Source organism: Idiotropiscis lumnitzeri, chromosome 18 (genome assembly GCF_059441095.1).
Source record: "Idiotropiscis lumnitzeri isolate Australia: NSW breed Sydney's pygmy pipehorse chromosome 18, RoL_Ilum_1.0, whole genome shotgun sequence".
NCBI classification, from domain to species: Eukaryota; Metazoa; Chordata; class Actinopteri; order Syngnathiformes; family Syngnathidae; genus Idiotropiscis; species Idiotropiscis lumnitzeri.
The window spans coordinates 3,662,435-3,686,638 of NC_142408.1; the positions used below are offsets into that span (position 1 = coordinate 3,662,435).

At 42.6% G+C, this 24,204-nt stretch overlaps 3 protein-coding genes across 17 annotated transcripts in view; 2 read left to right on the forward strand and 1 right to left on the reverse strand.

Annotated features, from left to right (window-relative positions):
- Window positions 1–3,222, forward strand: part of LOC148319051 (disabled homolog 2-interacting protein-like) — a 64,021-nt gene extending 60,799 nt beyond the window's left edge. For 10 of the 11 annotated variants that reach the window (XM_088281290.1, XM_088281291.1, XM_088281296.1 and 7 more), the window contains 4 exons: window positions 743–880; window positions 1,916–2,118; window positions 2,187–2,274; window positions 2,913–3,222. In XM_088281290.1, the coding sequence (XP_088137416.1) occupies window positions 743–880; window positions 1,916–2,118; window positions 2,187–2,274; window positions 2,913–3,080 (597 nt within the window). In that variant the 3' untranslated portion in view covers window positions 3,081–3,222. The remainder of the gene's footprint in view (window positions 1–742; window positions 881–1,915; window positions 2,119–2,186; window positions 2,275–2,912) is intronic. The other variant, XM_088281293.1, reaches the window with a different exon arrangement.
- On the reverse strand, window positions 1,497–17,140 carry ttll11 (tubulin tyrosine ligase-like family, member 11). Of its 5 annotated transcripts, XM_088281305.1 has the most exons (12): window positions 16,901–17,140; window positions 13,866–14,373; window positions 11,406–11,505; window positions 11,184–11,317; window positions 10,706–11,005; window positions 10,203–10,487; window positions 9,710–9,805; window positions 9,535–9,647; window positions 8,929–9,153; window positions 8,624–8,730; window positions 7,783–8,136; window positions 1,497–2,315 (listed from the first exon to the last, which is right to left on the reverse strand). In XM_088281305.1, the coding sequence occupies exons 1-11, from the start codon at window positions 16,903–16,905 to the stop codon at window positions 7,811–7,813; spliced, it is 2,199 nt and encodes a 732-aa protein (XP_088137431.1). In that variant the 5' UTR covers window positions 16,906–17,140; the 3' UTR covers window positions 1,497–2,315; window positions 7,783–7,810. The 5 variants fall into 5 exon arrangements, with proteins under 5 accessions (XP_088137431.1, XP_088137430.1, XP_088137435.1 ...); XM_088281304.1 differs by lacking the exon at window positions 1,497–2,315 and having other exon boundaries at window positions 5,449–8,136; window positions 16,901–17,139; XM_088281309.1 differs by lacking the exons at window positions 1,497–2,315; window positions 16,901–17,140 and adding an exon at window positions 14,562–14,770 and having other exon boundaries at window positions 5,449–8,136.
- Window positions 16,480–24,130, forward strand: ppp1r26 (protein phosphatase 1, regulatory subunit 26). Its single transcript, XM_088281303.1, has 5 exons — window positions 16,480–16,695; window positions 18,566–21,306; window positions 23,238–23,340; window positions 23,577–23,629; window positions 23,698–24,130. The coding sequence occupies exons 2-5, from the start codon at window positions 18,638–18,640 to the stop codon at window positions 23,732–23,734; spliced, it is 2,862 nt and encodes a 953-aa protein (XP_088137429.1). The 5' UTR covers window positions 16,480–16,695; window positions 18,566–18,637; the 3' UTR covers window positions 23,735–24,130.
- Window positions 24,131–24,204: the final 74 nt, after the last annotated feature.

A 24,204-nucleotide genomic window follows, 5' to 3' on the forward strand; every position in this document is an offset into this window, starting at 1 on the left:
AGCCGCAACAAGCTTGACAGTGTTCCTCTACTATTGGATTTTAAAAACTTTTTCAAATAATTTTTATGAGTTTTTCTCGTGGACTTCCTGTCAGGTCCTGTTTATTGGACACAGGAAGAAAAAAAAACATGGAAGCGCAAACTCTAGACTCATGCTGACATCCTACGGCACCCTACCAGGCCCCGCCTCTTAAAGGCTCTGCAAAATATGCTTAAGTCATCACAAAATTCTTTGTCACCTCGCTGCCACAATATGGCGGTAAAGCACAACTTTTGTCTAAATGAAGTGTCTTAAGTCACGTCAACATAGCACCTTGGCACTATGATGCCACAGGATGGCATCAAAGCACTGCTTTTGTCTAAATGAAGCTCCTCATCTTACTTACACACAAATGCCACAAGATGGCGCCAAAGCACTTTTTTAATATTAGAAAGTTCTTTAGCCAGCGAAAAGATGAGTAACAACAAATAACTGATTTATATGAGGGGGGTTTTACTGAGTTTCCATGTGACTGAATAAGTCGTTTCAACCGCTTGGGGCGGCTAAAACAGCAGCAGGAATGTGCGTCCATTCCACCCGCTTTTTGTGTTCCAGATGTGCATTACGAGCTTCTTCATGTTGTACCTGTGCTTTTGTTTGCAAACCCCCCGCCCCCTCCTCGTCCACCTCTCACCCCCTATGTGCACTCCGCTCATGTGCGTGTACGTGTGTTTTTGTGTGTGCGTGTGTTGGTTCCCACTAGGCCCCCTCCCCCGTGAACCCCAGTGCGCTGGACCGCACGGCAGCGTGGCTTTTGAATATGAATGTGCAGTATTTAGACCATGAGGCCATGGAGCACGACTCACTGAGGCACAGAGAGGATCTGACGCAGGTGCAGAAGGTAACCTGCCTTACCTTCTTTTCAACTTCCTTCCACCCTAATTGCCCCCCCACCTTTTGGAAAAAAAAAAACAAAAAGTCAATATTTGAGGAAATGCAGGACAAGTTCTTGGCATGAGTGGACAAAGCGTGTGTATGCTTGTGTGTCTCTTTGTGTACATCTGCAAAACGGCTTGTGTGCGTCTGCATTTTTGTCAGCAATAACCCCCTCCTCCTTCCCTATTTCTTAAAAATAAAATAAATAAACGCACCATCCTTGCGCCATTCATTTGTTTGCGTTCTGGAAGGAAGATGCGCGCTCGTGCTGAGGGGGGTCGTTGATGTACACAACACAGTGGTTGTAAAAATGAGGATGATGCGCATACGTTCATATAAGGGGCTGGGACATTAATAATGAAAATATAAAAAATAAATAAATGACTTGTCCCAACCTGAGCTTTGGCCCAATAATGATTGTAACGTATGATCATGTAAAGGCATGAATTTTAAAAAGCAGAATATTACAACACTTGAATTTTATTTTTGGTATTCACAATATTCCAACATTATTTGGGGGAAAATACAAGTTAAGTCTCAGATTTTTTTTTCCATGAAAAAAACATTTGAAGAAGACATTAGGACGAAGTTGTACTTTTTTCAGAAACGAGGCTCTATTTTTTTTTCTCTTCCAGAACCTTCCACCATTAAGCAGTGCTTTTAATATAATATGCTATAACAACTTTAATCTCCTCGAATTAAATTTTTTTATCCTGCCAAAACCTTTAAAAAAAAAAAAAAAGACCTTTATTTTCTTCTTTTGACAGCTGGTATTCTGATTAAAGTTTTTTGTTTTTTTTTAAAGATAATTTTGGGGCGGAATCTGGGTGCACACTACCGTTATTTAATTGTGAGGGGGTCACAGAGGGAAAAAAAAAATCTCTGTAAGGGGTTCCAGGATCTAAAAAGTTTGCGAACCCCAAACAAATGTCATCAAACTCCGGCAAGATTATGCTGGACGTTGACATGCTTTTAACGTCGACTCTTTCCAATGTCGCAGTACCAGCAGGAGGTTGCGCTGCTGCAGGAGAAGCTGCGAGCCTCGGTGCAGAAACTGGAGGAGTATGAAGCCCGTCTCAAGGGCCAGGATGAGCAGGCCCAGAAGGTCCTGATGGAATACCAAGCCCGGCTGGAAGAGTCTGAGGAGCGCCTGCGCCGGCAGCAGGATGATAAGGACCTCCAGATGAAGGGCATCATCAGCAGGTAGGAAGAACCCGGGGGGGGGGGGGTCGTTTTCCCACCGCCATCTTGACGCCGCATGCTTTGTCCAGGTTGATGTCGGTGGAGGAGGAGCTGAAGAAAGATCACTCGGACATGCAGGCGGTTGTGGACTCCAAGCAGAAAATTATTGACGCGCAGGTAAAGTCCAGCCTAATTTAGGGATCTGTTATGTTGAACATCTCGTTGGGAAAGAATCGAGAATTTTGGGTTGAAAAAGTGAATTTGGAGAAATTAAAAAAAAATAATACCCTGCAAGAAATGAATTTTGCAAATATGTTGGAAGTGGAAACAGGAAGTAGATTGATGTGAAAATGGGCATAAAAAAATAGGAATAACTTAAAATAATAAGTCAAGAGATTACTTTGCTGTATTTTCATATAATTACTGACTTCGTTGTTGAATACCTTTTACAAAATGCATTTTTTTCCCCAAAAAAATTTGGGATAAAAAATTTGGAGCAACTGCATCATTATTGCATCGACCTGTGCAACGATTGACCAAAATTGTTGGCAAAATAACTCAAACTAGAATTGGAAATATATTTTCGTTAAACTAAATGCTTTTTAAAAAAAAAAAAAAAAAAACTGAAACCACATCGTTTATAAAATTATAATTATAGCAGAAATGACTTGTTTTTGTCTTTATCAATAAATCATACATAAATATTGTTACTTTATTACACAATACCTAACTTGAGAAACACTCAGTATATTAAAAAAAAAACTAAAACTAAAACTAATAAAAACGTAACTAACATCTGTTCTATCTCCACGCAGGAGAAGCGCATCGCATCCCTGGACGCCGCCAACGCACGCCTCATGAGCGCCCTGACGCAGCTGAAGGAGCGCTACAGCACGCAGTCGCGCAACGGCATCTCACCCACAAACCCCACCAAGCTGCAGATCACCGAAAACGGAGAGTTCCGCAACAGCAGCAACTGCTAGACGCTAAAAGAAAATGGGAAAAAAAAAAAACAGGACCTACGATGGAAACTTTTCTACCCAGGAGAGTCGGTTCCCCACCTACAGGAAGGGGGACAATCTGGACCTCCCGTGCGAGTCGCAACGGAAGCGGTGGACTTCAAGGGTGGAGATTCGCCGCTTGGGGCTTCGGCGTTTGTACAAAAAGACAAATTTGACCACCGGGGATGAACCACTACTCCTGTCGACGACTACTTAAACGTCGGACGAGGACGCTTCGCTAGCGCTTTAGCTCCAAGCCGACGTTTTCAAAAGAACCAAATGGGAGCTAAAAATCCTGACATTTTGACGTCTGAAACATCCTCTTCTTCAGCCATTTGGGCGGGTTCCCCCGTCGCCTCCCCCCCTTGTCCCGTAACCCCTCTCGGACCCCACTAGTAGTGCACTTTGTGAGAGCTATTGGTACATGCTACGCCTTAAGCTAAGGATGGTGACTTTATTCAACAGATCCCTAATCCTGCAAAAAGTTTAAGATAGACAAAAAAAAAAAAAGGCACAAATATTTACTGTGGATTTGTAAAGGATAGAACTTGTACAAACGTATATGTAATATGTAAGTAAATGAGATTTATGTCATACTATATTGATGCAATTTAATATAGATGTATGCATTTCCGTTTTTTGGGGCTTCTAGATTACACACACACACACACACACACACACACACACACATGGCTATATTTGATAAGGTCAAAGGTAAAAGCAAGACTTGTATTTAGGAGTTTTATTTTTATGCTTCTAAAAAGGATGAGTGACGAGAGCGCGTAGGTTTGCTTGCACCGGCTGCATGTTGTGGTGACGGACACGCTATACACTGGACTGGCCAGCGCGACAAGGAACGGACCATTCCTGACACGTCTGCTGATTCATTTTGGTCCAGAAATGTGATTGGTTAAAGCGCAGTCTTCTACTTTTCCGTGTCGTCGGATCTTTCTAAAAATCTGGCCTGGCGACCTAATCCAGTGAAATCCTACCACTAATAAATTAAACTCCCGCAACTCATTTCAGTTTCCCGAAGACTGACACTTAACCGTACCTACATCACCCGTCGCTAATCTTTCATTTTAGCCATTCAGGGGAGGTGCACGATGCTAATTTTTACCAACTGAGTGGGCCAATGGCTCGTCGAAGACGCATAGAAGTGAAAAGACCACTCAATTATTTTCGGACCAATGAAGCAAAATTGGATCATCAGATAGCGATCACTGGTTATCGGCCGCAGCGGGAAAGTGTCGAAATTTGAATAAAAATGAATGAATAAATAAGATGCGTACTAATTTTGACCGACATTTATTTAGTTTTTCTTGTTAAATGTTACCTCGCGCTCAAACTCTGCTGTATCATCATCCTGGGTGTTGTAAATACAAACGAGCACCGCTAGCAGTGTGCTGCTATCGCTAGCCAAAACGACGAGTTTTTGGGAGGGGGCGTTCGGTTTGGGGCTCATGCATTCTTGAGATTGAGATTGACGAGCACAATCGTGGCTTTCTCATGGCTCAAACGTCTATGCACTTTTACGTTAAGTGGCTGGTGTAAGCGTGTTTATTTTATTTTATTTTTTTATTTGTTAACTAAAGAAAAGGGAGCGCAAACACTGCGGTTGTTATTTGTAAAACAAGAAAATATGTCACAGAAATATAAAGCTCAGAGACTATGCAGCTTTTTAAACGGCCTTCATTTTTTTTTTTTTTTTTTTTTTTTTAAATCTCACCAAGACGCTCGATCAAGACCACTAAAAATCACAATTTGGATAATTGACTAGTGGCGTATTTGTGTATTACTTGCCCAATACATATTGTTTTTTTAATGTCCAAAAATCATTTTTCTTACATTTGTGTTGTCCCAGAATTTTAGGCCAAAACAACCAGTGACTTTGGGGAATTTTTTGTTTTACTAAACACACTATGAATTTTTTTCCCTAGCCTCTTTTTTTCCCCAAAGAAATGCCTGAACTTTTTTTCTACATTTTTTTCTGTTATTTAATAATAATAATAAAGTAATCTGTCTCAGGAGGTTTAGGAGTAAACAACCAGCGTTGTGTTTACTTTGTTTGATATATACATATAAATTTGTTTTTATCTCATAAAAATTGCCGGTTTTTTTCTACCCCCTTTTTTGTTTACATAACGTGATTTTATGATTTTTTTTTTAAACCAAGAACTCTAGCTTTTTTTTTCTTTTTTTAGACTTTTGGTGCCCCTTTTTGTGTAAGAATATAAATATCATACTATTCTAAAATATATATTTTTACAGTACTACAATAACACTGGCTCTGCCGAGCACCCATTTTTTTTTTTCCAATTTACAACCTTGAATTTTGGTAAACAGGGACTTTTATTTTATTTGCATAATATATTATGAATGTTTGGGATTTAATGATCAACAGCTTTTTGTTTTACCTAATGTATTCTAATTAAATGCATTTTTATAAATCAGTGTTTTTTTTATTGGCCCATTCTGGGAGTTTGGTGTTCCCTGCTCACTTATAAAAAACGGCAAACAAATTTTTAGCTTGGTGGCCCAAAAAGTTGCACAGTCTCTCGTTCCCAAAAAAAAAAAAAAAAAAAGTCTTAAGAGTTGCGTCATATCTTTGATGCGGCTCCCACACAACCAGCCCTGCTATGCTACGCTAAGCTAACAGCGCCGAGTTTACAGTCAGGAGCTGCAAGATGAATCAGCTATAAATACAGCAAAATATGTTGTATGTTTTCTATGAACTTGTAGAAAATACTTTTTGTAAGTATGTTGAAAGTATTTGTTGAATTCCGTTCTGTTTATAAGGTTTCTTTTTTTTTTTTGGTGTTGTTTGTTTTCCTATTTGGCGGCAAAACGTGACAAAACAATAATGTACAGAGAATCTTGTGTTGTCCAAATGTGGCCGTGCAATGTATGTACATTTGCAACAAGACCTATTATTAAAGTTTTATTTAGCTATTTTAAGATCCGCTTGTGCCCCCTCCTTCCCTCCCAAAAAAAAATGCAATACGATATTGTTCTTTAATTTTTTTTCAAGAGTGCAATACTTAACTCAGATTTAATTTTAATTGTATTCTTAAAAAAATATATGAATTATTCTCCTTTTAAAAATAATAACCTCTGCAATCCCTCAAATAAAGAAGCACAAGAGAACTTACTTTCTGAATTTCTTTTTCACGTGCAATTTATTTTTTATGAAAAAAAAATTGCCTTTTTGAAGACAAATCAATTTTTTTATTTAAATGAAAAATCTAGGGGATAAAAGACTTATTTTTCTGAATATTTTTTTAATTTGTTTTTTTTCTTAAAAAAAAAAAAATTTAAGTCTTGGAAAAAAATGTTTAAGGCCATACGATGACCAAGATGCTCCATAATTATTATTAGCAAAAACTCCATAGGTAGCCTGTCAAATATTTCCATGCAAGGCAGAACCAGGCGAGGTAGTAAATGAACCTCAAGGTGCATAAAACATCTTTATTTGTTTAAACGTTATTTTCCAAAACCAGCGCTAGTAGTATCTACTTCACGTCCACATCAAACCAATCAAATTGGTTCCCGGTTTCAATCATCTTTGCATTCAAATAAAACTGGACAGAGGAAAAAGTCTGTTCAATTATATCTACCGTCCTTTTTTTTTGTTTGTTTTTTTATAGACGCATGCATACCTTGTGTGTTAATGAGTCTTTGTGCAAAATCAAGAGGGGACAAGTTAGTGAGCGCAGGGGCAGGGGTGGGCAAACGTTTGTGCCAAAGGGCCACCTTTGGGTTTCAAAACAGAAGGTGATCAATTCATCGATGACATAATTGATTTTTGGGGGGTTTTCAGTTGACAACTGGCTGTGGTCACTTCATCTCCAAACCGCAATTTGTTGACTCGCTATGCCCACGGAGCTTGCTTGTACACCATCCCAGCGCCCCTCCCACCAGTTCATCCGATCACGTTCGCATCACTTCAAGGCCTCGCAGACAGTCAGAACTTGGAAAATTCCATCAGAATTTCATGATATTCAACCAATGAGTTCATCAGATGAATAAATGTTTAATACACTGTATATGATTTTTTTTTTTTTTTAGGATTTAATTGGCTAATTCTGAAATTAATTCTATTTAATACAAATGTTTAAAAAACAAATAGCTGCAAAATATTTAAATGTTCATTTTAATAATTATTTTTCAGATTTATGATTTATTTATTACACGATTTATTTCCCCAAAATATGTACAGTAAATCAATTGAGCAACTATTAAATTTGATCAATTATGAAATTATTTTTTTTAAATCGTGAAAGTTGATTTTCTTAGGAAAGTTTTTTTTTATTTTAGAAATAATGTAACTAAAACGAATATATTTAACAATTTTGGAAAATGGTTGAAGTTTTTTTTCAAAATTATATTACAATAAATTAAGTGACGTATTATGAAATACCAAATGTATGTATAAAATCAGGTTTTGAAAGCAATTATATTGAATTCACCAATTTATGTCAAATTAAATGTATTAGTAAAATTTTCATTTTATTAGTTGCCATAAATAAAACAATTATTTAGCAAGCTAAATTTAAAAATATTTTATCAACTTCCGAGAAATAATATTCCAGGACTCTTGATAATGTCAATGTGGGCTGCCCCTCTAGAATGTGGCCCCCGGTCATACTTTGCCCACCCCCCGGAGTAGCATGTGCGTGTTTACCAGGCAAAGGCGAAGGCAAGTTCTCTGTTCAGTTCTCGGCGTGCACCTCTCGCGAGCGAGGCTTGGCTCTGCGGCAGTCCTGGCTGGAGGCCCGGCGTGGTAGAGTTGCGACCGCGGGTGAGGGCGGGGCCACCCCAAGGTGCTGGACGTTAGGCTTGGGAGCCCCTCCGCCACCGCGGGACGCCGCCCGGCTGCAACTCAGTGATCGCCGCTCCTCGGGGCCCGGCGTGGGCGACTCCAGCTGGGCCTCGCACAGTTCCAGGAGGGACGCCGCCTGCTCCCGGGGTGTCTGTGACTTGAACCTGCGCGCTGCCAGGTACAAGAAGGCCTCCACAAAGGCCTGAAGGCCCATGCCTGCAAAATCAGTAGTGTGCGGTATTGTCATATGCTCTGTTTGTATGTTTTGCAGCTCCGTGTGTCAATTTTCTCGATGAAGTCGTTCTCAAATAAAATGACGAAAATGCCATCAAAAAATTAAAATAAAATTTACATTGTTCTCTATCTTACAGAAATAATTATTTAATTCTATTCTCTAAATATTTGACTTATTTCATGAAAGTGTGTTATTTCCTCTCCAGCTGCCTTGAATTTCTTTTCCAGAAAATGAGCCTCTGACTTCGCACTCATTAAAGCCACAAAGTGTGCTCGTTCTTTGAAAAGCTTCAAGGCGGATGACAAAAGGTGATGCGATCCTTTCATCATTTTTAGGAAGATCGACGAGGAGGCGCAGTCTCACAGAAAGCAAAACTATAAGCCGTACAAAAGTGAACCATCACCAAACCAAAATTAAAATATGCTCTCAAACCGTCTTTTAGTCCCATGCAAGCGCGTCAATTCTTACCTGCTTCCCGAGAGTCGGGCAAAGCGCCGGACCAGCGCCGCGCTATGTCAATGTAAAGGATGTCAACGGATGCCATGGTCAAGTTGCTGCTGCTCAGCTTGCAGTTCCTGCACACAATCAAGACACAATGGAGAAAAATCATATAGTGTATTTGTAACAACAGATCATGTTTTGGGGTTTCATACAATTTTTTTGTAGTCACTGTAATGGTACGTTCAGATTTTTTTTCGACTAAAGTCACCTTCAAATGGTGATAGGTACATTTTGGAAAACATTCCAACATGCGCAAGCGGAGCTTTGCGTACCTGATGAAGGTTCTGAAGGCGGTGGGTCCGAGCCGCATGTTCCCCTTGACGCCGAGGAAACGGACAAAGAGGGCGGCGATGCGCTCCACCAGCCGAAGGTAGTTGAACTGCCGGCTGTACTTGGGGTACACCTGCTTGAGGCACGGGGAGGCCATGCCGTCGGGATGCTTCCTGACCTGGCCGTCGCCCGCCGCCGCCTCGGCGCCCGCCGACCGCCGCTGGCAACTTTTTGGTGCATGTGCAAATGACAATTCAAATGTCGATGCTTTTTAATTGGCACGTGGCATCGGTTTGTCTTTATAGAGAGAAGAAGTTGGAATCATTGAGATAAAAATGTATCATTGTATGTGGAAAAAAAATCCTATTTTTGTTCCCGAGGAAATTACTATTCTGTAAGTGAAAGATATTTTTCAAAAAATAAATCTGATTTTTAAAAAATGTAAATAAATACAATTTACATTACTATTTATTAATATTATTATTATTACTATTATTGATTTATTTATATATATTTTTAGGCAATTTTCTTTAAAAAATGCTTTAAAAAAAAAAAAAAAAAAAAATCAAGAAAAACAAAGAGAATTAAACCAGATGGCCTGTACATACGAGGACGCTCTCTTGAGTCGGGGGTCCACCAGGCGTAGCGTGTCCCTGATCACGCCCACTTTCACCTCCTCGTCCACCGGACTGGGAACGCATTCGAACACTCCCGGCGCCACCTGCAACACAAACACGGCAAGTGAGGAAGAGCTGAGGAGGAAGAGAAGTGCGCTATGCGTACCTCCTGCTCGTGCTCGATGCGCATGCTGGGATTGGCGTTGACCTCGAGGAGGACGGGCTTCAGGTTCTTCATCAGCAGGATATCGAAACCTAAGATCTGACAACAAAAGGTCATCTGACAATATCCAAGCGTTGTTTTTTGGGGGGAGGGGCATTTTATTACCCGTGTAGCCAAAGTTTAAAGTAACTTCAGGAAAAAAAAAAAAAAAGAACTGAAAGTAAAGTCAAACAATTCACCTATTTAAAATGCCAGAGAAAGTGTGGAGAAGAAATGGGAAGGATTTTTTTTTTTTTTGTAGAACAACACTGACACCTAGTGGTGCTTTTTTACATGTTGCTGGAATTGACTTCTTGCTGTCATTGTAAGAGAATGAAGACAAATTTTTATTGCAACATTTTTAATTAAGAGTTTTATTTTTTTTTAGGGTAGCAAACAAAATTGAGGGGTGAAAATTGACCTACCAGAGGTCAACAAAACAAATTAGTCACCTTACCTGGAAGCAGGAAGGTCCGGGCTTCCCGGGCGGGATGTCGGCCTGGTAGTAAACTTTGAGTTGAGGCACCACGGCAACGACGGTTTTGATGACCAGGGCGATGATGTCCGACCAAACCCGCTTGACGTCTACGCCCTTGGCGGCCAGCCGCTGCAGCACGCTGGACAGCGTGCGCTTGCTGCCTGTGCTCTGGCTTTCCGAGTGCACGAAGTTGCCGCTGTGCACGTTGAGCGAGTAGTTGGTCAGGTGCATGAACACGTGGCCCAAGTTCTTCTGGCTCGGCTCCTGATGCACGACAGCGGAGCGTCATTGAAAGTGCGTGTGAGAAGGCGTGGGCGGTTGCACAGAAATCAAAAAAATTATTGACTATTAGGGAAAATGACGGAAAGTTAATGATAGATTTTTTATTCACTATATATATATATTAATAAATAAATAAATGACAAAATAAAAGTTACTATTTTAATAAGAAAAATGAGCGACAAAAAGTCGAGTCGGCGCACCTGGTAGGGTTCAGTGCAGAAGCGCGTCAGGCCCTCCTTGGCGATGTAAATTTCCAGCGGCTCCAGCGACTTGAGCAGCACGTAGAGGCGGATGTCGAACTTGAGCTTGTCCACCAGTAGCGGCTTGTGGATGTACTCCTGCACCACAGCCTGCCGGGCCTGCGCGCCCGCCACCGCCGCCGCCGGCCTCAGCTCGCCGGGGTCCCGGATGAGGTAGATGCCTTCGCCCTGAGAGCCGCCGTCGGGCTTGACGATGAATGTGGGGGTGAGCGTGGCGTCGCTCTCCTTTACCATGCGAAGCTGACAAAGGCCAAAAAGAAAAGGAAAAAAAAAAATTTTAATCAATAAATGGAGATTTGGGAGGGGGAACTCATCATTTTGGCGAGTTGTTGGCGTGATTTTTTTTTCTCCCAAACTTCCTTTAAAACATTTGCCCACAGCAACCAAAGCCATTTCAAGAATGTCTCCTCGCACTCACCTGCGTCGAGAACTGCTGGTACTCATCGGGCAGGATCCACGACTGTGGGTAGAAATCGTACTCCACGGGGAACAGCTCCTGCATCATGCGCACAGCCCGACTCAGGTTGATTTTCCGCGACATTTCCAGCATACCTGTCGAGCGGGCGAGAGTTATGGAGGGCACTTGATTGTAGCGACGGGGGTTAAATCATCAATTAAATCTTCAAATTTCGTTGAGTACCTGGGAACTTGTTCACCTGGCCTGATGTGATGTTCTCGTTGTCGTGGAAGGAGACGCCGTGCCAGTAGATGTCACATGGCGCTCGTCTTCCTGCGGGAATCTACAGGTACAAATGTTTTTTTTTTTATATCGGACAGTGAAGCACAAAACATACTCACTTGTAGCAGAGTGCCGGGATTAGAGCATTATCTTGTTCTCATGGAAGGATAATCTCGATTAACTGAAGCTAGGACATGTTACATTGCATTGCGTTGTGAAAGTGATACTATACAAAGGTTTTAAACACAAATTCCGGCTGACAAAAATGTCACTTTTTTCTTTCAAATTTTAATAATATTGTGACATTTCTCAGTTAAGTAAAAAAAAAAAAAAAAAAAACTTTATCCTGCTAAGATTAGGATTTTGGGGGGCGTGGGGGAAAAAGAAATCACATTTGGGATTCCGTCACAGCAATAGCACCAAACTTTGAAATAATCAACCTATGTCGTGAAACGTACTGGCAGTCGGCCATTTTGTATTGATTTGGAGTTCAAATTCTTTTTTGGGGCCATTTGCAAGGGGTTCTCGGTTTGAATCGCGCGCTTCCTGTCACGACAAGAGCTCTTCAGACATGTTGCACTTGACAGTGTCGTCCATTTTGGCACGAGCCACCTGGACTTTCAGCATGAGGATCATCCCAGATAGAATTGGAGAAGAGCATCCCATTAGTGAGTCAGCATGCGAGAGTGCGCAAGAGGGAGGGTAGCCGCCACAGGGAAAACTGTGGAGAAATCTCAAGTGCCGTTTCATTCATCACAAAAAGTTTCACTTGATATCAAGTTTGTTGGGTTTTTTTTTTGCACAGAAAATCAACTTGACATATTATGATGACTTTTTTCCTCTTAAAAATATTAAATTATTCTTGTAATGTCATATTTTGTACTCTCATGATTACAAAACAACATATATTATATATATTTTAATTTTATGCATGCAAAAAAAAAAATCACTTTATTTCTGTCATGATTTTTTTAACCCCCAAAAATCTTAAGTCCTATTTTTAATTACCACTTTATTTTTTCTATACAACATAACATCTGATCCTTTAAAAGAAATACAAATATTACTCCCCAAAATTACAATTATACATTAATCTTGTCAAAAAAAATCACTCAGAAGACAAAGCAGTATTCTCGTAAGACCACATTTTATCCTAAGAAAATTAATAAAAAGACTGTTCATGTCTTTTTTCCTGATCAAACTAATAAGGCCAGATATAACAATTTCATTCCAGTATTAAAAAAAATAATAATAAAAAAATACTGTGTATTTTTCAATTTCCGTGTGGCCCTAAAGTCCTTTAACAAACTACCACCATAATTAAAAGCGACGTTGCCACTCTCGCTTCTGCTGTCGTCATGCCAACAATTTGGTTCCTTCTCTGTGGCCTGAAAGAGGATTTACAGACGATTGGATTAGACCAGTTTACAGCTAATCATTTCCACTGGTTGAGAGAGTGCCATATGCGCGAAAAATCAGATGGCACATGGACAGATCTGCGAGGGGGTGCGGACTCCGGCAGATGTAGCCGAACGAAGCGGCCTGTATACCATTTCATGTCGTGGGTTCATGGCGCGGCCACGATAACAATGGCTACTGGAGTAAGAAGAACGGACTCAATTAGCAGCTTCATGAAAATTTAACACCCAGTTGCAATTGGGTTGCAAGTAACCCCCAAGTTGTCAACACCTCCTTCATGCCAGAAACAGTACGATGCCATTGAGTGAATCAAAAATGGCCTCACGCTGCCTTATCAACAGATGGTGTCCTACAAGGCTCACAGCTAGAGCCCCTGCTCTTTTTTCTTGTCACATTTGGAGGACTGTTGGAAGGGTAGAGCAAGTATATTACTAAAATACTTCCAATATTCTGCCCTACTTGAACATGCAGAATGATGGGGGGAGCTCTTCATTCTCATATGATCGTTTCGGCTTGAAAGAACATGACTATTCTTTTTAGAATCTCACTTCAGAAAGTTTAGATTACAATCTTGCAAGACTGCCCCCCCACAAAAAATTATTTTTTATTCTTAAATGAAATAAATTTGCTCTCTGATTATCACATTTTGCTATTGCTAGAAAAACACATTTTCCACAATTTCTACTTTTAATTTTTAATGACTTTTTAAGGAAAAAAACAACTTGCAAAAAGAAACGTTTCATTTGTTATATTTAAAAAAAATCCATCTAAGATTAAAAATATTTACCTCTGGGGAATAAAAAAAGACATGCAACTACATGCATTTTTTTTTTATCTTTTGAATCTTTCCTTTGACTTTTTTTAGCTATGAGGAAAAGGACTTTTATTCTCATAAAATGTCTTTTATTTAAAGTTTCTACCTGCAAAAGTGACTAAATGTTCAAAATGACTAACACGTTTTAGCTTAAAATATGTCACGTTTCCACTTTTAATTGTACAAACCTCTTTCCACTTGAGCTGCCTGATGCTGATCTTGAGTCCCTCCAGAGAGGTTTTGGCTTTGGAGGTGTCCACCGTCACCGGCTTCCTCTTCCTGCCGAGTTTGCTTCCATCCTCCTGGGCGTGGATGCCAGTCGAGTAGTTGCCGTTTGCCTCCCATTTGCCCCCCACCACTTTCCCGGTGCCTTGAACGAGGATCCGCAATTGCTCACTCCCTTGCTCGTTGAGATTCCCCCCAACCTCGACCCCATCCGTCCCTGTAGTGCGGCATTCTAGGGCGGGCACCGGGATGATGGGCACCCCGGAAGCATCGAGCAACACCGGGGAGAGGGGCACCAAACACTCGTCGTCTTCCCCGCCCTCAACATCAGGCAGCTGCTTCGTGCCGCCATAGCAGTCGCTCATGATGCTCGACGCTGCCGGGCCGGGTGCAGTCGTACCACCAACACGTCCAGTAATCCGACACCGGTGGACCGTAACGTCTCCCGCATTGCTGTATACTCCGGAGCGGCTGTAAATCAATTTTTTGGGGCGGTGGGAGGGGAAGGGAAGGGAGGGGGGTCAGCTAAGTGCCGAACACCGAGACATTTCCGGACTAGGTAGCAACGCTAGCTAATGCTAACAATTAAGTGCATAGAGTTCCATACGTGACACCTGCTGTTGGCTAGCCGGGCGAGCTCAGGGTCCGGTGACGCTAACCTGGCCGGATGCCGAGAGGTTAAATCAGTCAGAGGGGGCCCACACTCCCCGGCTACGACCCACACCGCGTCGCTATACGGAGGAGCAGTAGCCGGGCAGCTGGTCGCCGGACAGCCGCGAACAGTCCAGGCTCCATCTGTGTGCGTGCGCGTGGGAGCGAGAGCTGGGGGCAGTGTTGCATTCAGGGATCCTCGTTAATACCGTCACCCCTCCCGTAGTTTGGCTGCGGGCGTTTTCTCTCGCTCACGTCATGCTGTCACAGAGCTCTAATCATGTTTCAATTATTATTGGCATTTATTTATTTGTTTACCAACCTTTTGGGGGTGCTGTGTTTCGCTTAAACTCGTTCCAAATGGTCCAAAGTCATAGTAAGTATAATTTCGGACAGTATTTGAAGGCTATACATGGGATGCCACGTTTGAGTAGGCATCTACAGCAAATTCCAATGATTGACTAAAATATTTCTTTGCCAGTCTACTAATATCCACAATTTTACAAATAAAATATACAAATCGATCAATTTTAGGAGCAGGTAATAAGGTCTGTTATTTTGAGCTGAGCTACATCCTGTTCAATGACAATTCCTAGCCTGATAGATTAGTTGGAGCCCATATTTCAAAGTAAACATGGTGAAGCTGCATTTAGTTGTTATGCTGTCTCCAAATGGATTAAATGCCAACAGAAATGAAGTCACCCTCTAGTGTAAATGCTTAAATCCAGGTTATTTTCCAGACATCTTTGATTAAGGCCTTCTAAATTTAGAAACCGATTTTTTTTCAAATGTTTTCCGTGTTTGTTTAAATGTTGGCATTGTATGTTTTTTCAGTAATGTTGGTAAGCTACTTTTGTTTTCTCTACTTGTCTTGTTTAATTTCACGAACTGTTCTGTTCATAATGCATTTAGGTGTTGTTTCTGTGCACGTGTGAAGCACATTGAGCTGCATTTGTGATTCAGGGGTGTGAGTAATATGTTCCAAAAAAATATAACATCAGCTGGAACGAGAACAGTAAGACCAGTCTCTCAACTAAAAGTAGTAAGTCAAGACTGCAACATCTTCAACTCTGGTGTTCTTCAGGGCTCATAGCTAGAGCCATTGCTAATTTCACATTTTCTTTTTTTTTTTATTGTTCGAACTCTTTTTAGCATCAGCATTCAGCGTGCACTGGCATCTTAAATATTGATTTGTTTTGATAGTTTGCAATGGGACGTATACTGTGATCTATATCTTTGCTGCTGTAACACCTCAAATTTCCCCATTGTGGGACTAATAAAGGACATCTTTATCTTTACTTCTACCTTACGCTTTGACATTTTGGTTGTATTTAGTCGTTAAAATTCCAAATATACTGCATACTCTGTATTATAGTACTAATATAGTACTCTGTGTACTTTCTCATAGACTACAGGAAATAATTGGCACGCTATAACTTATCGTGGAGTCGTGTTAATGTACCGTAGGTTGCTCTTGTTGCATATTCATGTATTTGTGATGAGGACACATTCACATATTGTCAATTATTTTATGCTCTCTTGACACTAAAGTTAGGCACTTAGGTAGAAACTTTATTTGGGGAAATTAAAAAGGTACTTGTAGGTACACTTGTACAATGTGATGAGGTGTTGATTATATATATTTCTATTTTATTGCTTGTTGTTACATTAACTTATTTTGCTTAGTTTACCAAATGTAGTGCTCAGTGAGTGTAGTCAATTGGCTACATTTAAAAGAATTTATTTACTAAACTGTGCTCCAATTTTGCTATCAAGTTGAACTGCCTGAAGATAAAACTTTTGCATTTTAGTGTACAAAGTTAGTTTCCCAAAAAAAAAAAACATGATGCACACTGTTTAGTTAATGTTTTAAATTGAGGTATTCAAACATTAAAAAGCAGCAAACATATCTTCCTTCTGGCGGTGGTGGTGGTTGCAAGCCAACTGTAGCCATATTTGAAAGGGGTCCTTTCGGCTGGAGCCAGGCAGCAACCAGTCGGAGGAGGACGCGACGTCGAGAGAACCACACGGCGGGTGCTCGAGCTCAAAAGGCGGCCACTTGAATCATCACCACCACCACCGCCGTGTTCGGCACCGGAGCGTTCGGATGCTCACGCTTCACATTTACTCCTTTCTCAACCGGTAAGTTTTCACTTCGCCTTCGCGTTTTTTTTTTGTAATTTCTCCAAGCGTGGCGTAGTCACTGGGACTGGGGGTGTCAGTACAAAGGCTTTCTTAGCCGGAGAAAATGCCGGGGCTGCGGCAGGCGAGAGGCCCCGCTCCCGCCTTTCTACTCGCCGTCTTCCTCCCCCCCACCACAATCACCTTCCCCGCCGGAATCACTTACCACATCGAGAAGCCGAATCATTTCAGTTTTAACTGTGTTTTACTGCGCCTATCGTCAATGGCTGACAACCGCGGTCCGCGCCAAGAAACATGGTAGCTCTGCGGCGTCTCGTAGCTCCCCCACGCCGAGCAGGCGAGCCCTCGACACCGCTTGAGTATGACGAGGAGAGCGAGGGTTGCTCCGTGGCAAAACGTCCGGGGTGGTGGGCATGAAGTGCCTTAAACGCCGTATAAACGTCGCCTACGGCGACTTTTCTCTCAAATGTGAAGCAGAGTAGGCGACATTTTAGCTCGTTTTTTTCCCTCGCCTTTCCACGCCAACTCGCGGGGCTTCTTGGGCGAGCCACAGCCGCTTGGTGCAGTTTGTTTCCGGCCGCCTCTGCGGGGGTGAAGCCGGTCATGATTATGCCTCAAACTCGGGCCCACTTCCCCCTTGTTTTGCCTTGCTACAGTTAAACATTCACGGAGGAGGGAGTGAGACTTTAAATGTAGTTGTGGTGTGACTTTCTGATGGCGTGAATGTGCTTTTGGCTAGCCTGGTCACGGTGGTACAACACCGGCCGCCTCAGGCTCGGTGCTGGGTGGATGAAACTCGCCGACTTCCATGTTAGCATCCACTGCAATTCGTTTGGGTCATGTAATGGAGCAACATTTAACTTTGCTGATATGTTTCACAAATATGTTAAGTTCTGATCTATTCCACTTTTTTTTTTTTTAAAACAAGATTAAAATTCTGGCGGTGGCAGGTGCCTCCGTGTTTCTTGAGTTGAGTGACGTTCCAGAATATTCCAAGTACATAAATGGCAAAACCCTCCCTTCCATTGGCAATTAATACATATTTTAAGATGACAGTTATTTTCTCAGACACTGCCCAAATTAGACAACTATATACATTACTGTGAATACAATGTATCTTAATGTAAGGAGGTCAAACTTGTAGTTTTTTAAAAAGGACCAAATCGAATAAAAGAAATGTAAGTAAGATGCAGTCATTTGCAAGTTTGTAAAATAAAGTAAAAACAACCAGCTTCATTCTTGATGTGTGTATATATTTTATTTGTCTTTGAGATGTTTTTTTTTCATATTCATGTCAAAGTTGTCAAGTGAACGTACCATTTTAGGACATGTCCGCTCTTGTGAAATGCGCTATATAAATAAAGTTGTATTGGATGGTATCAATTAGCTGATGTCTTTTATTTTATTTTTTTGCAGAACATAAATAAAACTATATCACAACTGAAATACTTTCCTTTTAGGAAAGTCCATCATCAATTGTTGGACTTCTCTTTGACCAGATATACTCTGTGTGGGATCTTTGTACACATCTGTCCCCTATAAGAAAAATATCAATACAAGGAAGTCCGATGATGTAAATGTACGTTATATCGAGTTTACGAACATCACACTGGGAATTAGTTCATGTAGTGACGTAAAAGTATGTGCCACAAGACACCTAGTCAATGCCATACCAATGTGTTTTTTTATTTGGTTTCATATATTTATAGCATTGAAGGGCTTTCCATTCAAATAGTTACTGTAATTATTATTTCTCCACTGCGTTAGCGATGTACTAATCCAGGTTCTGACTCGAGTTAAAAGTTTGGGCCAGTTCGTCGTTAACCTATGACTCCCTGTTTGTCTCAATTTCTTTTTCTTTTCTCCTCAGACTGAACAATGTGACACCAGAAGGAGGCAGCTGCACTCCCAATGGTTGACAATTCCACCTCACTTGAGTAGAATGTACTTGATGAACGCGCCCACTGTCGCAGCGCCTCGCACAGAGTGGAGAGCATGCGGACCGCCCGGGGGCTATAGCATTCCCGTCTGCTTCAATGACTCGGACACCGAGTTGTCCGCTAGGGGTTCTTCTATCTCAAATAAGGTCCAGATGATCATCGAGAGCCTGAGGAGCAGCCAGTCCTCACACGATATGAGCGACGAGGTGGAGGGGAATGTGCTACAGAGACAGGCCGGGCCTCCCCAGGCCTGTAAGGCAGCCGTGGGTTCCCTCATTGCGGCCAAGTCCCAACCAAAAAAACGTCCAGCCGGTGTTTCTTTCAAGGACAGCGAGCAGAGCAGTGACAGTGATGACTCTGTGGACAAAGGAATCGAGGAGGCCATCCTTGAATACCTGAAGGAGAAAGACGGCCACAAGCTCAAGGCGCAAACTTTTGTCCAGTCATCCATGCAAACCATTCCCGAACTGAAGTCGGAAAGCCCGGCCTTTTCCATCATGAGAAGCCACTTCCCCAAAAGCGTCATGCAAGCAACACCAGCAACCGTACCGGTGAAAAAGTACATTAAACACAAGGCCTCGCTCCACCAGGCCGCCGTCCGAAACTCGGAGTTGGCGCGCATCATGCTGCGAGATCAGTCGACCAACACCATAAAGCAAAACAGTCTGCTATGCAAGATCAAAGTGGAAGATGTTGCGAACGACTCCAGCAGTGATGATGGCATCGAGGAGGCCATCCAGAGGTACCAGCTGGAGCGGATCGAGCAGCAGGCGAGGGGGGACGCTTTTAAACAGCTAGCTTCCGTGGAGGAATCCGACTCCTCCAGCGACGACGGCATCGAGGAGGCCATCCGCAGCTATCAGCTCGAACAACAGAAAGCAGAAAAATCGGTGCCATCGACGTCTCCGACTCTCTTTACCGACTCGCTCAACGTCGGCCGGAGAGAAACGGGAAATGGTTTGCTCTCGTTCAGAGTGGAAAGATTCAGCGATCGTCCTTCCCCGGCTCTCCCGAAAGCCAACACCACCGCTGAACTGATGTGTGCCGAAGCGATACTCGACATCTCCAAAACAGTCATGCCCGGAGCGTTCATGTCCCATGTGGACGTCGGGCCGAGTGCCTGCGCCCCCGCCGGAGCCACGCGACAATCCACAACTCCCGAGCAGGAAAGCGATGGCAGCTCAGTCGACAGCGAAGATGGGATTGAGCAAGAAATTATGAAATTTCTCGAGCAGAAGGCGCAAATGCTCAAACGTCCTCCGGGAGAACCATCGATGGCGACGACTCAAGAAGGAACTCCAAAGAAAAAAACCAGGTTGTCTTTAAGTAAGAGGCGGAAACACAAAGACGATACAAGCTCGTGCGTGTCCGCAGTACATCCGTCTACCAAACCACAAAGACCGCCGGTGTCCTCGCAGAGATCGCAAGACAAAACGGAACAAAGCGGAGACAAGAGCAGCTCACTGGACAGCGACGAGGATCTCGACACGGCCATCAAAGCTCTCCTCAAGACCAAGAAGAAGTCCAAAAAGCTGACGAGGTCGGAGCGCGATTCCAGAAAGCGCCCGGCGGACGAATCGGACGAATCGCAATCCGCTGCCAAAAAGGCGAAACCTCATCCTTCAGCCAAACTTACAGTTTTGAAAAAGGCCCACAAAAGGAAGAGCGACTCGAAAGGCGCTCTGGCACCGATTAAAAAGACAGTTTTGCCAAATACGCCTGTCGGTAAGAGACAGGTAAACCGTTGCGAGACTGAAGCTCAAAACCGTCTGCCCGCCACCGCTCAGCCGATAAAAGAAGAGAGCAGTTCGGTGGATAGCGACGACAGCATCGAGCTGGAAATCCAGAAGTTCCTCGCCGAGAAGGCCGAGAAGGTGTCTGAGCGGACAAACGACAACGCGGAGGCACCCCGGAATGGCACCGCCGCCGTGGACTGCGCCCCCCTCCGATGTGACCTCGACCGGGAAGATCAGCTGGCTGAAATTCCGAAGCAAAGCGGCAGTCCTTTGGGTCGACTTCAAAACAAACCTGCGGCCGCGACGCCAGACAGCTCGGCGCTCCCTGCGGTCGGCTCGCCGTGGGCCAGAACTTCACCGCGGTCCGCTCGAGCTGACCAAAAGCTACCGACACCCGCCAGGCCCGACGAGGCGCCAACCGAAAAGCTCCCGGCTTTGGATCAGTCCATCAAGTGGCGCCAGAGTTTCGGACTCCCCATTGTTGACTCGAAACTTTACAACCGAACCCAGTTTCATATCAGCTCGTCCAAAACGAGCGCCAGCCCGTCACCGGGTTTTCCGTCTCAAGGCAAGGGCGACCTCAAGCCTTCCACGCCGACCTCTCTTTGGTCCTCCGCAAGACGCTCGTGGTCCACGGACAAAAGAGTCAAGACCCCCGTGATGAGCTCGACCTTTAACCCCTTCTCCGTCGCCGTTTCCGCCAGCCAGCATCAGGGCGCGGCCAGCACAGTGCACGTGCCGCGAGACAAGAGTGTGTTTGTCGAGCTGGAGTCGGGTCGGACCAACCACGTCCAGGTGCAGAGCAGGCAGAGCGATGAGGGAAAGGCCAGGGCGGACGAGGGCGGAGCCGCGAGAGACGTGCGACTTGAAGAAGCTGAGGAGGAGTTTATAGATGAGTCAGAGGGTGAGAGTCCACAGAAGAAGCAGAGCACTTTGTAAGTATCCCGCCTTTAGCCGACCGACCTTGTCCCGTGCGGCGTCGTCATCTGTGTTCCTTCTTTGTATATCATTTCAAGTTTGACTCTTGGGGATGCTGATGACAACAAGCGTGTGTGTTTTTTGTGCCACGAGATTACCGAAAAGCAATACAGCCACTTTTTGGCATGCGAAAAAAAAAAAAAAAAAAAATAGGCGTACGAGAATCTCAAAATAAAAAATCCAATTCTTGTGTTCGATTTGAAATGTTATTGTCATCATCAAACACAACTTGCTTAGAGAGCTTCACAATTTCCAGACCTCATTCGGCGAGTTCGTTCTAATGAACGCAATTCACAGCAGTTTTGTTTTACTCGCGGTCTGGTACAAAAGTGTCGCTCGGTTATTAAACGGCGTGGAACTGTCAAAGTGTTCCCATATAAAATTTTAGTTTCAATCTGAATCAATCCATTTAATTCCGAGGTCCAAACTTAAAGCCAGCCGGTCTTGTCGGTCCTTGGTTTACAGCGGCCTTCCGTTCCCAAAATATCCACTGCTGTCCAAAAGTTTGGGGAAAAATTCCAAATCAGTTCTTTTTCCTAGGAAGGTAGCATGAAATAATTTGGGAATACAATCTTCCTCGTCATTGTTAATATGGTAAAAAAAAAAAACAGCACTTTTCGACTTCGGAAATCGGGACAGTATCGCATCTAGTGCGGGGAAAAAAGGTTGGCACTGAATCAACGGCGCTTCTCCATTAACCACGGATTCACGATCTTGAAATATATCGGACTTATTTACAACAAGCGTTTGCTTCTTTTTAAGCAACCGCGAATATATAGCCGCACTTCTTGTCTTCGGGCTTTTTTGTTTGACGATCGCTCTGAATCATGATTAATCGATGACACGCAGCCGGCTGATTGATTGCCGTTATTGATGTAACATGTTTGTTACAATTTCTGCTTCTTTTTAGTTGTCGTTGGACAATTTCACACAAGTCACCAATTTCTTGACATATCTGACACGTTACAATCTTTTTTTATTTTTTTTTTCTGCAAACTGCAAACATTTCAGCGATGACGTTCCTGTGCGTCTTGTCATCCGCCACTTTGTTTGTCGCTATCTGCAGATTTCTAATGCTTTTATTCCAAATTCCTCCTTTTCTCAGCTACATTCATTTTTCTCTTCCGACATTTAGTTTGACTGTCACTCAGACGTGATTGATTAATTTTTATACATTTTATTTGTTAATTTTTATACATTTTACAAATTTCATCTTTTTTTTTTTTTTTTTTTTGGTGACGAAAAAAAAATGAACGTGTTGCCCGTGTTTCTTGTCTTCAGCCGTTTCATTTGACTGTCGCTCGAAGACATGATTAATCAACTGTCGATTCTGTAAAATTATTGGATTTCTTGACACGACGCGATTCATCAACTGTCAGTTTCACACGATAGACCGACAGTGGATTCATTACAAACATCTGCTGCCTGCAAAGATTTTCATGCATCTGCGGATCCGCGTTTTGTTTCTTTAGCCACATTGTGGCATGTTCTAAATTCACTTTTTGCAACGCTCTGTCCTTAAATCCGCTTGTTGCAGTCTTCTCCAATGCCATTTTCTCTTCAATTTCTGCCAGTGAAAAAAAAAAAACAGACAAGGCTATTTATTTTTGTTTATTAAAAAAAAAAAAGAAAAAATACTGAACATGCTGTGCATTGCCAGTCTTGTAAATATTTTGTATGAACTCTTTTCCTCTCCTATTTTCAAAATCCTTTTTTGTTTTGATTTTGCTGTGTCTTTTGTCTGTGTAATAAAGAGAGCGTAATCCAAGCAACAAATTGGTTTTCAATTCATACATGATGCATGCGTCAATATTCAGATGATTTTTTTTCGAGGGGCAAGGGTGGGAGGGGACGGGCGAGTTTGACGTGCTGTGACTCGCCCATGCAGGTCCTTGTCGTGCGCCATCGACCCCGGCATCGTCGTTCGGCCGTGCATCGCGCTTTCCACCGAAGAGCGCAGCAGCATGTTCCAGAGGAGATACCAAAAAGAGGTATCCTGTTTTAGAAGTCGTCTCGTTTCGCACCGAGCGGCCGCAGCCTTTCCTACCCACCAATTTGTAACCAAACATTGATGTCGCTCGATTATAAAATAGTGTACAAATGGTAATGATGGCTTCTCTCAAGTCAGCCATGACTATTATCTTTTTAAAGAGTCTTGTAGTGGATTGCGTTTACTCGTGCAGGTGTGTTTATTTAAAAAAAATAAAAAAAACTCATCTATTTGCAGACCAACAAGTTGCAAAACGTCAAAAGAAAGCTTCAATTTGTTCCGGTTCACAGGTACAATGTGTGTGTGTGGGTCATTTCCTGTGTGTGTTCAATGGACTAATCATCTCATCTTTTTACAGGAAAATTGACGAAAGAAGAGTGTCCTTTACCTGTTAAACATGTTGAATTGACGTTAAAGGTTGGTTTTATTGACTATTGAACGTCACAATTCCACAATTTGTACCTGTTGCCTGCTAGTAGACGAGAGTTTTCCGTCTTCGTTCTCTCTGGCCTCCGTTAATAACGTGACCTTCTCATCCTTGTTGCTGCCATCTGTCTGCCTTTGAATTGTTCAAGTTGTCTTGTTTAGAATACATTTGTGGGAGTTATGTTACAGGGTGACTGCTTGTTTCTTGAAAATGTTCTGTAAAAATTAGACTAAAAATAACAAATAAATCACAATGGCCGATACAAAATATTACTGTTAAATTGTAGCTATAAAGCACACTGCGTTGTATTGAGAGCTTCTCGGATGCCCTCATATAAATAAAGACCACCAAGTCGAATAAGAAAGCAGGAATTGTGGGCTGCTTGTAGTTGTTTTAGCACATGACGCATAAAAAATGGCTTTTATAGTGGATATTTAG

What these genes read in the sequence shown, in the direction of transcription:
- ttll11 (XM_088281305.1), bottom strand. An exon ending in CGACTCAAGAGAGCGTCCTC is followed by an intron (nt 9,154 to 9,534) that starts GTATGTACAGGC and finishes TGCACCAAAAAG; the next exon opens with TTGCCAGCGGCGGTCGGCGG. An exon ending in GCCTTCAGAACCTTCATCAG is followed by an intron (nt 8,731 to 8,928) that starts GTACGCAAAGCT and finishes GATTGTGTGCAG; the next exon opens with GAACTGCAAGCTGAGCAGCA.
- ppp1r26 (XM_088281303.1), top strand. Translation starts at nt 18,638, where the DNA reads ATGTACTTGATGAACGCGCCCACTGTCGCAGCGCCTCGCACAGAGTGG. An exon ending in CAGAAGAAGCAGAGCACTTT is followed by an intron (nt 21,307 to 23,237) that starts GTAAGTATCCCG and finishes TCGCCCATGCAG; the next exon opens with GTCCTTGTCGTGCGCCATCG. An exon ending in CAATTTGTTCCGGTTCACAG is followed by an intron (nt 23,630 to 23,697) that starts GTACAATGTGTG and finishes ATCTTTTTACAG; the next exon opens with GAAAATTGACGAAAGAAGAG.